The sequence below is a fragment of the Anser cygnoides genome, chromosome 3 (genome assembly GCF_040182565.1).
Source record: "Anser cygnoides isolate HZ-2024a breed goose chromosome 3, Taihu_goose_T2T_genome, whole genome shotgun sequence".
NCBI classification, from domain to species: domain Eukaryota; kingdom Metazoa; phylum Chordata; class Aves; order Anseriformes; family Anatidae; genus Anser; species Anser cygnoides.
Genome location: NC_089875.1, coordinates 101,549,315 through 101,563,820, shown reverse-complemented (window position 1 = coordinate 101,563,820; position 14,506 = coordinate 101,549,315). Strand labels below are relative to the sequence as shown.

At 42.5% G+C, this 14,506-nt stretch overlaps 1 protein-coding gene across 5 annotated transcripts in view; it reads left to right on the top strand.

Moving 5' to 3' along the window:
• The first annotated feature begins 6,907 nt into the window (after positions 1-6,907).
• The window catches only part of FBXO25 (F-box protein 25), a 30,272-nt gene continuing 22,673 nt past the window's right edge, over positions 6,908-14,506 (top strand). The window contains exons 1-2 of one of the 5 annotated variants that reach the window (XM_013172318.3): positions 6,908-7,064; positions 11,270-11,413. In XM_013172318.3, coding sequence (XP_013027772.1) covers positions 11,277-11,413 — 137 coding nt within the window. In that variant the 5' untranslated portion in view covers positions 6,908-7,064; positions 11,270-11,276. Of the gene's footprint in view, positions 7,065-7,322; positions 7,470-9,965; positions 9,985-10,985; positions 11,102-11,269; positions 11,414-14,506 lie in introns of those variants that run through there. The other 4 variants (XM_066994837.1, XM_066994839.1, XM_066994838.1 and 1 more) reach the window with 4 other exon arrangements.

Genomic DNA, 14,506 nt, shown 5'->3' with positions numbered 1-14,506 from the left:
GACACTACAATACTATGCTCCTCAGAAAATCAGCTTACATTTGAGACCTGCTTTTCATCCCAAAAGGTGGATTCTTCTGCTATCAGAAAGGTGCCATTAAACACTGTCACCACCAGAGCAACACACAGACTAAATGGATATGTAGTTGAGACCAGGGGGAAAGGGGACCACTGTAGAACAATGAGTCCAATCGTAAGGTCCATAAACCCTTGCACAAGTTGCTTCCAGTCAGTAGAAAACTACCTGTTACTCCTCAACATCAGAAACCCTGCTTGCAGATGTTAGAAAGAACCAAACATTCCAACCTCCTGGCCCCTGCCCCAACAAGAGTCCATCTCCAAGCTCTAGAGAAGGACTAACTCCTAGAAAGACTGGGTGCACAGGACAGCAAGAGGGCGAGCACAAATGGTATGTGAGCATGCGTGAGTGAAGGGTGTGCGTGAGCATAAGCCTTTTCCTTTCCCACAGCATCCCTACCGGCACAATGCTAAGGAGCCTCTGGGACCCTGAGCCACAGCTGCACAAGTCTGGTGGTGCCCTGTGACGACAAGGATCACAGAATCACAGAATTGTATTGGTTGGAAGGGACCTTGAAAGATCCTCGGGTCCAACCCCCCTGCCAAAGCAGGTTCCTTAGAGCAGGCTGCCCAGGTAGGTGTCCAGACAGGCCTTGAATATCTCCAGAAAAGGAAACTCCACAACCTCCCCAGGCAGCCTGTTCCAGTGCTCCATCACCCTCACCATGAAGAAGTTCTTTCGTACGTTGGTGTGGAACTTCCTGTGATCCATTTTGTGGTCATTGCCCCTTGTCCTGTCCCCACAGACCACTGAAAAGAGGTTGTCCATATCGCTTTGTGTCCCACACTTTAGGTATTTATCAACATTGATAAGATCCCCTCTCAGTCTTCTTTTCTCAAGGCTGAGCAGACCCAGGTCTCTCAGCCTTTCCCCATAGGGGAGATGCTTGAGGCCCCGTATCATCTTTGTGGCCCTCCGCTAGACTCTTTCCAGGAGATCCCTGTATTTTTTGTACTGGGGAGCCCAGAACTGGACACAGTACTCCAGGTGAGGCCTGACCAGGGCAGAGTAGAGGGGGAGGATCACCTCCCTTGACCTGCTGGCCATGCTCCTTTCAATGCACGCCAGGATCCCATGGGCCTTCTTGGCCACCAGGGCACACCGCTGGCTCATGGTCAACCTGTCATCCACCAGGACCCCCAGGTCCTTCTCCTCAGAGCTCCTCTCCAGCAGGTCGTCCCCCAGCCTTTACTGATACGTGCGGTTGTTCCTTCCCAGGTGCAGGACTCTACACTTGCTCTTATTAAACCTCATTTGGTTTCTTCCTGCCCATCTTCCCAGCCAGTCCAGGTCTCGCTGAATGGCAGCACAGCTTTCTGGCATGTCAGCCACTCAAATTCAATTACCAATTCAAGTCTCCTCCTAAAACTTGTGTGGGCTTTTTTTTGTTTGTATGGGGTTTTGTTGTTGTTTTCTGAATAAAGGCTTCATATAGAAGGTTAGAAAATCTCTCACTGTCCTTCATTCATTAGCACAAAAGCAATGAATCTCACTTTTATAAGTCATTTCTTACTAATTTCTAGAGCTTGAACTACCACAAAAATTCTACCCCACACAGCAACTTCCTAAACTGATTTATTTCCTCTCTTAGTTATCTCGCTTATATAAGCAAAGCTCATATTTTCTGAAAAATGAAAATTTCTCCTCTAAAACTCAGTTTTGATCCAAACAGTCATTGATCAAACTGTGTAATTTCCGGTGGTGTCCCAGTGCTTTCAATCAAAGTTTTGTCTCAAGATATGGTACATGCTGTTTTTTAGATTGTTTCTCTGGACTTTAGCTAAAATCATGTTCTTCATCACAACACTGGAACTTTTATTTCTCCCTCAGTGTTATTTGCCAGTAAACTGTTAACTTTTTTTCCAAAAATAACTGCTAGTTTTCAAAACTCTTTGCCCTATACTACATACTGTTTCTTACAATCAAAATGTTTTCACAATCAACTATAGGTTACTACATAATAAAACACCTTTCATATTAACATTTGACATCCACCACTGATTGGTGAATTTCTGCTAAAAAATAGTTAACCTTTGAATGTAATCGTTACTAACCTGCTGAAAAATTCCATAAATATGAATTAATTTTTTCACTAAGCTCACATGAGATGATTCTTATTTCAATTCCCTGCATCACGGGGAGCTGGGAACTGAGAGAGATCCTGAGGCCAGCAAGGCCAGAGGAAATGGGGCAGGCTCAGAGGTGGTGGCCAGGTTCCACCAGGTCACCAGGTCCAAGGCCAAGCCAGGAAGCCAGCCTGGTCCTGGTTCAGCAGGTTACATGGCCAGGCCGGGCTGCTCCCAGCCCTGAACCTCTCGCTGCTGTCCCCAGAGGGAAGGGGGCTGCCCCGGGATGTGTCACCGCTGAGCTGGTCCTGAGCCCCAGCAGACAAGCTTCCAGGAAGGGGGATGCTCTTATGCATCTAGGCTTCCCCTAATAGACCTAAATGTTATTTTCTCATAATTTGGGAGAGTAATAAATGTAAGGAGGGAAGAACAGCAACACTACCTCTTGCTTTTGGCAGTACTGATGATAAATATTTAGGAAAAAAAAAAAATATGCCAGCCACAAAAGAGAGTTCTGAAGAACCGTATAATACAGTGGAAATCACACATTAAATAATAGTCAGAACAAGGAGGCCTTTGTCCAAGCTTTGCTGTTTTTTTACTAGTTGGAAGCTTTCCTGTAAAATGAAATTATAAGCAACTGACTCATTGGAAAAATTGTAACTGCTTGGATTATGTGTTCTTTTCCAGTTTTGGTTCACCTATGAAAGAGTATGACTTATGTCTTCATTATCATCATAAGCTCTCTTCTGCTGTCTAATCCTTTCATTGTATCTGCATCACTTTCCTCTTGTTAGCATTAAATGTTGCTAAGTAACTGAATCAGTCTGCAGTGTTCTTTGGCATAACTATTCTGTTCTTTAAAATAAGTATAGAGATCACTCAGCAAAATGAAAATGATTCTCCCAGAGGCAGAAAAAGCCATTTGCATCTACAGCAACCCTCATTCTGAGACGATTTCTCAGAAAAAAATCTGAATCCATTAAACATGACATATATTTCCAAACCACATGATTCATGATTCAAGAAACATTAATGCAGATGAAAAATTGTTTCACCTTCTCCATGAGGTTATCCTAGACTACCCTAGATAACACCATTTATTTTGCTTTTAATCAGGTGGGTCAGCTCTTACAAGCAAAATAACTTAAAATACTTTGCTCGTCTATCAGTACAATCTCATTTAGAGAACTCACCTTTGCTGTGGCATATTAGATAGAAATAATAATTTATGTAATTTTAATAAGAAAGAAATGGGAGAGACAGACTTTGCCATTTTATTTAGGTCCCTAATTTCATGTTAATGTGACAATGATCTAGAGGCCCTCATCTGTACTACTCACACAGACCTGCTACCAACACCAGGGTAACCATCCAAGCTGCAAAAATAGAGACCCTCCGAGTTTAACATAATTCTCATTTTATCTCCCTCTAAAATAATCAAAAGCAATTACAGTCACGCTGCAGACCAGTTTGTTCAATTTCCAGTACAAAAGGTTCAAACTGCTTTAGCATTAAATAAAACATAATAGAGAAGGTCCAGATTAGGTCTGTGGCACTAGAAAAGAAAAATTCACACAGAATTTTATGAAGATTGTCTGAAGCAGAACAGTATCAAACATTATTAAATTATTCAAGAGTCGAGTTGCTCATTGTTGGTTAGAATTGTCTTAAAAGTTTCCAAGTTTCATTACAATATTTTCCTGTTTGAAATTCCCCCAAAATGAACAACATATTTTCTTTTGTACATTTTTAACTTAGACATGTACTACACATATTTTTTAAAAAAATAATATATTTCTCAGTCTTGAACCTGAATACACCAGACATTTTTATAGGTAGGAGCTTGTACTCTGCAATCTGATTAACAACTATTCCTTTCTATATGAAATATATCTAAATTTGCTTCTTTGAAATATTATCAGCTTTATTGAAAAATAAGAATAAAAAAGGCAGATGGACAGAAAGCATACATAGTAAATATCAAAAAAAGGCTTCTCTTAGGGAGTAGCTAAAATTACACTTGCAATAGAGAGGATGGTACAACACTATAGGCAGTAATCACTACATCTGCTTGTCAAATTAGCCCAAGATTTTGATACATTTGGAAGATAACCATACATACACAAAATCTTTAAGTTATAACAAGTGACTTTGCATTAAATTAAAAATAAATTAAAAAAAAAAATCCACATTGTTGCAGCTCCCTCTAATGTGTAATTAATATAAACATGCTGAAGCCAGCAGGGGAAATACAATAATTACAGATGGCAGCTATGGCTTACAAACGACTCTTCTGCTACTTGTTGCATGCTTCTAAATTCCTCTAGCCCTCAAAGGCTCTGCACAGCAACAGCATCCACCGCTTGGCCGACGTTTATCTAAATCCTTCTCTTCTCCATGTTGAAGTTGTGTCAAATGGGACTGGAAGGTGCCAGGCTTCTGTATAGCAAAGCTTCCTTCTGCCATTTTCCCGTCACTGGAATTTCTTTAGTGGTTGCCTCCCCTTAGGAGGCAGCCCCAACGAAGCCGCAAGGTAACCATTTTATACCGTACTAACTTTATGGCTGCACTCCATACAACTCCTTGAGAGAAAATGGAGAAAGAACCTACAGACAGGATTTTTGCCCCAGTAAGAAGGAATTTTCTAGATCAACATGCAAAACAGCAAGAAGGGTTCTTTTATGGGCTGGGCATGCAATGTCCCATGTTACTGGCAGAGCAGTGTGGCTGAGACACGCATTTATGACAGAATCATTTGGGCCAGTCAAGGAGAGGATGACTGCAGGTAGACTCAACTGTCTTGCTGTGTTAGGCTGAGGGCTGCCAGCAGCCGCCAGTGATCTCAGCAAGAACCTAGGCTAGCAGAAATAAGTAACAGGTTGAGGAAATGAGAGAGGGGCACTAGCAAGGCTGACAGTAATGAGTGCATGACCCCACAAAAGGCTCGAGACCAGCATGAAACTCTTAGTATTGCCTCACGTTGGGAAACTTTTCAATAACTGAATTCACCAATGTGACCAGTGTGGACTATGGCCTTTTTCTGTGAGAAGCTGCTGCCTTTGCCATGGCTGTATTTGGCTCAAGATTACAGGGTCTTGAAAAAAAATGTCAAAAAAACCCTAGCTGACACAAGGTCCAGGTCTGTGCTGCTGGTAACAATGACTTCCATGACAGTTCTGGGACTTGACGTCTTTCCTTCGGGCAGCTTTTGAGAAGACAGGTGAGGAGAGACAGTGGGGAGCTATGTATGCCTGGTGTCCTGCGTTCCCTGGGGTTGCCTCTCTTGTCCTCTTCGCCCCTACCTGTCACTGCCCATTCTCACCACTGTCATCTGTCAGTGACTGTGTCAGCACAGCACCCATTTTGCTGGTGGAGAGGCAGCATCACTGATATGGGGATCTGTGGGTGTATCTTACTGATGTATATACATGTACATCTGTATGTTCATACATAAATACATGTATGGTCTCATAATATATACATATGTATGTATAAAAACTAGCTGTCTGATATGTAGGAATTACATTATGGCCAAATCATTTAACCAGCTAGGGAGCCACTTAGACGAATATCAAAACACCCAGTTTGAATAAAGAGAGACAAATCCTCTCTCCATAAAGTAGTTTAATTAGTAAAAGTGACATCCTGAGGACATACTAAAATCAAACTAGTCTCACAAAGTATATAACTTTTTCCAGCTCAAAGACAGAAAGGAAGCCCTTATAAAACATCCCAGTGTACACAAAAAAGCTGCAAGGGGATTAGGGGATGCTTCCACATAGGGATAAGTGGCAGCAACCACACTATTGCAATATTGTCAGTCCTAAACATTCAAAAAATTACAGGTTAACAATTTGTTCTACAGCACAAAATGATTGAAATTTATTAAAACATAATTCTGATATATTTTTTTTTATGGGGACATCGAGGCCCTGGAACATGTCCAGAGAAGGGCTACACAGCTAGTGGAGGGCCTGGAACACAAGTCCTGTGAGGAGCAGCTGAGGGAACTGGGGTTGTTTAGTCTGGGGAAGGGAAGGCTCAGGGGAGACCTTAGTGCTCTCTGCAACTGCCTGAAAGGAAGGTGTGGGGAGCTGGGGGTCGGCCTCTTCTCGCAGATAACCAGTGATAGGACTAGAGGGCATGGCCTCAAGTTGCGCCAGGGGAAGTTCAGGTTGGAAATGAGGAGACATTTCTTCTCAGAAAGAGCAGTCAGGCATTGGAACAGGTTGCTCAGGGAGGTGGTGGAGTCACTGTCCCTGGGGGTGTTCAAGGAAATGTTGGACCTGGTGCTTAGGGACATGGCTTAGTGGGTGACATTGTAGTAGGGTGATGGTTGGACCAGATGATCTTGGAGGGCTTTCCCAACCTTTATGATTCTATATTTACTCCACATTCTTAGTGGGGAAAATTACTGATTTCTAACTGAGAGCAGAAAAGCTCACACAATCCCCAATTCATGACCTAAAGCTTGCTCCCCGTGTCCCCCGGTCCTTGTTTTAACAAGGAGCCCGGCGTTGGAGGCGTCTCCACCCAGCTCCACAGAGTGCTGAGGGCACGGAGCTCCCCTGATAGGACCGCCGTAAGCCGGCCGTTGATCGACCGTTGGGCCGCCATTACACGGCTGTTGGGTGACCGTTGGGTGACCGTTAGGCTGCCGTTGGGCCGCCATTACGCGGCCCCGCCCCCTTCCCCCCTCCCCCCTCCGACCAAAACATTGACACGTGCGCCTCGCTCCCCCCTCCCTTCACGTGACGCGCCGCGGCTGACGTGGCACCCCGCCCCACCAATGGGGAAAGGCGCTGCCGGGTAGCAACAAGCGGCGGCGGCCAATCAGCGGGGCGGGGGGGCGGTGCCGCCATACTTCCGGCAATAGCCCCGCGGCCCAGGCCCTGTGGGGAGCGGCGGCGCTGTCAGGTAGGGACCGGGCGGGCCGGGGGGGATTTTGGGGCCTTTTTGTGCTTTTTTGTTTTTTTTGGGGGGGCTTTTTGGGGGCTTTTGGGGGCGTCGGGGGGCTTTTGGGGGTTCTTCCGAAGGGAAGGAGCGTTTCCAGCCGCTGGGGAATGCGGCCTGGGGGCGGTGTGTGGGGGAGCGGCAGGTGGGGCGGGGGGTGAGGGGGGAGCTGAGGGGCCGAGCCGTGGGTTGGCGTGGCGTGGGCTGAGGTGGGCGTTGGGTGTGGGGGAAAGCAGTGAAAAAGCACCTTGGGATGGAGACTAACCGGCCCTTTGACCTGTGAGTCAGAGGGCTGATAGGGCTGGCTCCCAGGAGAACCGGTCACAGCCTCCAGGAGCAGCTTCTGCGGGAGCTTGGGCTGCTGGGCAGGTACTGAGGCCGTCAGGGAAGGGGTGGCTGTGCTGTGGGGAGGCTGGGAAAGGAAGAGAGCCTTTGCTGTTCTCATCATGTTGGTGACAGTCTTGCTACTGAGTGTCAGGAATGGTTTGGGTCATAATTGTATGTTGCTAAGAACAAGGATGCATATACAGAAGACAACTTCTCCTGTACAGTCACAGGTTATTGGCATGTCTTGCTGCAGTTCTGAGTGTCTTTGTAGTAGTGTTTGCTTTTGTGGTGAGCTGCCTACCTCATGGAAAACAGAGCTCCCTTGCAGGTGGGTGAGTGGCTGGAGCAGTCACTGTAATCCCAAGCTGCACTAAGCCTGGCATAGACAGGTTTCTGTGCTGTCCCTTCCGTGCTTCTTTCTGGTGGCTCTTATCTCCATAGTCCTTTCTTCCGTGCTCCTTAGGAAAATATGTATGATGCAAAGTGTTCTTGTCCTTTTTTGGTTTTAGGAGCAAGTTAAACGCAGGTGGTGTATTTTATTAAAGCCCGGTTGTTAGGTAATGACCGTAAAATTGTGTAGGTGGGAAAAGATCTTTGGAATCAAGTCCAAATGCCAACCTGATCTATTGGGTCCAATTGCTAAACCGTGTGCAGCTCAGTAAGACCAAATTCCACTCAGTGAAGCTTCCTTCTCTTTTACGCAGCATCAGATTGATTTCTCCACAGTAATTTTTTGGGGAAAAGGAACAGGTTGCTCAACAGCAAGGACAGAAGTCGTTTTGAGTGTTAACGAACCCTGTGCCACTGCATTTTCCTCAAAATCTAAGTTTAGGGACTCTTCTTTTGCTGTAATGATAGTTTTAACAAACTGATATTAAATTACTTATTACTGAAGGTGTGCTCCATGGGGTATGTAAGCTCTTGAAAGCAAGCTCTGTTCTGAGAAGCCACATGCATGCGTTAGTGCAATGCTGTACTGGGAAGCAAAACTTGAGTGCAGGCAGAGCAAAAGCATGAATTTTTGTACATACCCAGTAATCAGCTGCTCTCTGAGGGCTATGTGTAGGAAAGATGTTTAGGACACACTATCTAAAACTTGGGAACTTCTCAGCAATGGTCAAATGTACATTTCAGTCCTATAGGAAGCGAAGCAATGGGATTTTCTGGTTCTAGCTGTGTATGTGCTGTTACTAAAAGAAATACGTTAGGTTTGGGTCCGAGGTACAACTTTCCATGTAATCATGGAATGGATTGGGTTGGAAGGGAGTGTAAAGATCAACTCGTTCCAAGCCCCTGCCATGGGTACAAGTCACTTCCTGGAGTTGCTACTCATGGGATACACTCTGAGTTTGTGCAGTAGTGAAACTATGTCTTGGACTAAGAATACCTGTTTGGGGAAAAAAATTAGGTCAACATGTACCAGTCTCCCAGAGTTACTGACTTTCTGTAGTTTTCTCCCACAAATTCTTAAGTTAAAGTTTAATCTGTGATTTTTCTAGTGGTGTTTCCTTGTTGTCTTTTAAAAAGATAACGTACTGAACATACCACACGTTTAGAAAAGCTATTTGTATCTCTTTATGAAACTTGTCCTAAGTACAGTTTTCCAGGATTTCTGCAGCAGATCTCGGTAGTCTTTTTATGTATACTTGCTGATACCACTATTTTGACGTGCTTAATGTCATTATTTGCAAGAGGGGTGATAAAAAAAAAAAAAACTCATTCTGTGCCGAAGCCTTGCAATGGAAGGCCATCAGTTTTCATTTTAAAGATCTGGAAAGTAGTCTGGTTTAGAGCATGTAAGTATTGAAGTGTGTTATTTTAAATGCCTCTGCAGCTCCACAGGAGGAAGTTACACATTGTACTTATACCACTGGCCTGATAGCTCGAAACCCCTTATTTCTGAAGTTCAAGGATTTCTAAAGCATACTAAGATTGCTATCCTGTAAAATGTGATTGGCTTCGGGCTTCTGCTACTGCCAGCCGCTCAAACAAAATATTGCAGGCTTTCTCCTGGTGTTTTCAGGAAGCTTTACATCTATCCTTATTTTTGTAACTTGTCCTGTTAACCTGTAACAATGCATGGTTCACCTTCATGCAAGTTGTGTCTAAGTGTGTGTGTTTCCTTTACCAACAATTCCTTATTGATTCATAATATTGAGTATTCTTAAAATGTACACTTTGTTAAGTAATCCCATTCAGCCTATAATGTTCTCTATGGATTTGAATTTTCTATAGTTTTTAACTTTTGGGGTAATGAGGTGCATCTATAATAGTGCTTAATTTTCATAGCAAAACTGCTGACTAGAAGTAGCTCATGAGCTCTGTGTCTTTAGACATGATTCAAAATTGTTTTATGTTCTGCTGTTTTCTTAGTCTCTTCCAGTTATTTTTTGAAATTTCAGGTAAACTCTGCTGATCTTATCAGAAGAAAATATTATTCTGAAATGCACTCATGAGCACCAACTATAAATTCTTGAAAAGACGAGAGGCCTTGATTTTGGTCTAAATGAGGCATTCTAAAAAACTGTGAGAAGTCTGTTATGATGCGTATCTCCTGGTAAGCAGTGAAAAGATTAGAAAAACAGATAGGCATGAATAGAGTTTGTGGTGGTTGGAGGAAAGGATGTGGTAAACTTTGGAAATGATTCCTGTCAGATTCAGAGGAAGGCTGAGTTGTGAATAGCAAGGGGACTTTCATCAGCGCTGAAGGCTAGACAGCAAGCTTTGTTTTGTGTGGTATGTTGTGGGGATGTTTCAGTCTCATTTTTCTTTAAATAAAAATGATGCTCTTGGATTATATCTCTTCAGGCTTTTTAGCCTTCAGTGTCTTGCCCAGTGCTAATATGTTGGACAGATGCTGGTCAAGAGTGCAAATGGGTAAATAAATTCAGTGATGTTTCACTGGTCTGGCCTAATATTTTTCACCTTGAAGGAATGTTTAGAAAACAGTTGCTTTGAATGAAGCTGTTGGTGTTGCATTAATGTATGTTTCAAATACGTTAATGCTTTTCTCCCTGTGCAGTCTGCACGTGAAATCTCTGGTTAAAACAAAGCAGAATGTATACATGATGAATGGGAAGAAGAGGGCAAAAGCTGGCAAGCTTGGATTCTTTAAAGCATAGGGAATTGCTCTCTCCAAATTCTTAGTATTCATATATTAAAAGTGATTTTCCCTGGTGAAAAAGGGTGACAGAGCACTGTAGAATGATATACCTGTGCTGTCCTGCGTGCTGTTGGTAGGAATTTCAGTAGTGAACTACTGATGTTATGTTGCAGTCTCCATTTTTGGGGGGTATCTAATAGCCTAGCTAGAGAGGTGATCCTCAAAAACAACAGAAGAAGTGTTTGGGGAAGATCCAAATTCCTTTACTGAAACGTAACTGTTTACAGTGCTACACTATCTCAGTGTTTGGAAGGCTTATAGAAAAATAAGAAGAGTAACACTGATTTGGGCTTACCAGGTTTGAAAAACAATCTGTTAGTTGGGTCTCAAACTGGTAATCTGTTTACATTCTGTAAGTGCTAATCTGCTCTGCAGTGGTCAGTCTCACTTGGTTTGGTATCATCCCTTTCCTGGACTACAGTGATTCTTCTGCATCTTTTTCTTGAAAGAACTGTGAAACCTACCTTCATCTAACAAATAGGAAAGGACATTTCAGCAGGAATTTTCAGAGGTTAGAGAATCAAAAATGTACTTGGGAAACCATTGAGCCTCTTAAGAGGATACTCTATAGGAAACTTTCTTCCTTTTCCTCATTACAGTTTTTTTAAGGTTAAAGAACTGAAATAATAAGTTTCATAGTTAACAGTTAAATCCTGCACAATCTTCTTGCTGCTTACAGAGAAACCATGCCTTTTTTGGGCCAAGACTGGAGATCCCCTGGATGGAGATGGGTTAAAACAGAAGATGGATGGAAACGATTTGAACCCTTCAGCCCTGCACTTGAGAACAAGAACAATCAGCTTAATGACATCAGTCACACTGTGTAAGTTCTTCAATAACTCATGCAGAACTACATTTATTACTGATTTCATAGCAGGTGGGAAGGCAAAGATTGACTTCACTTCCATTCAGACCGAGTGGGGTTGGCGATCTCTGCGTGCAAGAGAGAAGCATGCATGAGAGAAACTCACAGATGCAACCATGTGCTTTGTTTATTTAGGCAGAGACCCCTGTGGAGACTGTCTGTCTTTAGGCAACTCGTGAAACAGTGACAACTTTAGGCAGTCAGATCCCTTCCTATGCTGTGTGTTATTTTTAATGTTAGTGATATCTGCGAGTTGCAAATGCAACGAGCATATCGGAATGTTACCTGGAAACAAGTGAAACCTTTCTGGTGATTGTTGGATTAGGGCTATTTAGGGTACTTGCTCTAAATGCATGACTAATAGTAGTTTAAGGCAATTCTCTAACATTGTATATGATTATACGAGCCCCAGTAGAATGGGTGAGAAACATACTAGGTAGCTTGGGAGTGAAGTAACATAATATTGATGGCAGATGCTCACAGACTGATGTGATACAAATAGCTTAGTCCAGACAAATTCCTGCTTTGTGTCTTTGCCAAGAAGTAATTCTCAGGGTTAGCATTCTTGTTTATAAATTCCAGCTTAATGTGCTCATAATGAGAAAAGGGAACATTCAGTGTTTTGCTGTTAGTCTAGTAAATGATAAAGAAACTGATCTGATTTAGAGGGAATTTACTGGCAAGCCAGGACTTGTTCTACTCATACACCTGTGTTTTCTAAATTTGAAATGAACCTCAAGGGAGTAATCAAGCAGTGAGGAATTATTATTAAGCTTGTCTCAAACTACTGTTTTTTTCATGCCTTTACTTCTTGTGCTCATCTGCCACTGATAGTGGCTGTTTTTTTTCCCATACAGTCTGGCCCCTGTGGATAAGAAAAGCAATGTTTGTCTGCAAGGGTGTTCACAAAGCCTCCAACATAAGTTGCCTTAAATACTTCTGGAAAAATCTCTTCTTCCTTCTTTCATGTAGCTTTAATATAGTTGGAAAATGAAATCTAATTTAATTTTGATAGCTACTTGCACAGTTACTAAATTATATTTTGTAGGTTGTTTTATGTCACGCTTGGCAAACAATATTCATTAAATGATTGTTTTTTATCATTGTAAATGAGGACTCACTGTTCTGTTCCTAATTGGATGTTGATTTTTGTCTGTGCATACACTTATATATGTCTATATATATAACACAATCTTTTCTCCAGAGAGTGAGCTGAGACTGGATTTATTGCTTCTTCAAGCAAAAATGCTAGATTTTTTTTCTTAGTGTTGAAAGAACAATTTGTAGAGTTCAAGGGTATTGCTAGAAACAGATTTAAACAAGTCTTGCTTGGAAAGATACAAGAGTCTTAAAGTTCAGAATTAAAATAGGAACATTAATTTGAAGTGCCTGGCCATGAAATGCTCTGGGTAAAAGAAATATTTGTGATATCTGGGGTGTTGCGTGATCTGAATTTTGTAGGTTAGCTTCCCAACTTGTCAGAATCCCAAACTCGGGAACTACCCTAGCCTGTAATAGATGCCCTCACCTGTAGTGATTCCCTGGTTTCCAGTCTGCTGTCTCTTACTTCAGAACATGGTGTGCTTTGGCTGCATGTAGCCCTATTTGTTCTGCTTCTGTGTATTTAAGAATGTGTATTGTCCAAAATTAGACTGCAGAATTTGAGTTGGAAGTAGTGCTGCTACGCCAAGTACCAAGTAATTTCACTACAACTTGCAAGCTTTGGATCTATGAGTCCACTTTTTGCTGCTGAACACTGAGTAATGTCTAATCACCTAAAATACAGAATTCAGGTTGGTAAGGACCTCTACAGGTCATCTGGTTCACACCCCCAGCTCAAAGCAGGACCAGCTGAGATGGTTTGTAGGGCCTTGCCCAGCTGTCCTTTGTTTCCAAGAATGGAGATTCCTTTCTGGGCTCCTGTTCCAACTTCCATTATTTTCACTGTAGTTTTTTATCTTTATTTCCTGTCCTTTAAAATCTAATAGGAATCTTTTTTATTACAGATCATGTCCATTACTGCTTGATTTCTTAATGTATACCTCCTCTAATGTTACAGTCTAGCTCCCTTTTCTTTATACCCTCGTAGTAGATACAGGCATGAATCAGATTTCCTTCTTCCTCACCACCTGCTCTTAATACTGACCAAGCTTGTTCTCCAGTGCATCCTCATGTGTCACGTTGTGCTCCAGCAGTAATCATCTCAGTAACTGCCCACTGGACTTGTTCTAGTACATCACTCTGTTTGTTGTACCAGGGAGTCCAAAACTAGACACAGTATTCCAGGTGTGGTATCTCAAGTGCCAAACAAAGGGCAGTGACCACTTCTGCAGGGTATGGTGTTGCTAATGCAGCGCAGGGTGTGACTGCCTTTATTCAACACAAGGGCATGCTGCTGACCAGTGTTCGACTTATCTAGTAGGACTTTGGCTCCTTTTCTGCAAAGCTGCTTTCTGTCCTGTCTGTACCTGGCATATACTTGTGCATGGGGCTCTCTATCCCATGTGCAGGACTTCAGATGGAAATAGAGCAGCATACTGTGTCTTGCCGACTGAGTTCTCTGTACCATCTTAAACACTTGCTTCCAAATAGCTTATGTATACTGAATGGACAGCTCAGCTTAGGATATCTGGTGCTGTGATGTAGCACTGAGTAAGAATAAGGCTTTGTAGAATGCTTTCTTCCTTGTGGAAGAAGCATACAGTAAACAGTATTTACGTATGTATGTGTCTCTTAAGTTGTCACTTGAATAGGGATGATGATGTATGCCAGTCTGGCTGTTCTAATAGGATGTTATTTTATCACTTAAATGCAGTGTTTTATTCACCAAAATACTCCGTAGAAGTCTATGTAGCAGTAGTAGTACTTGAGTATTGTGTTTCGGTTAGAGTAGTTTTCCCTTAAAAAGAAATAAATTCAAGCTATATAGTTGACTTATCCCTGTTTACTATTGCTTGTATTCTCCTCTGTGAGAGAAAGCATGGATAGAGTTAATTGCCAAACTGTGTTCTCTCTCTTCCAAATACCTCCTGTGCAGAAGTTAAAAAGATC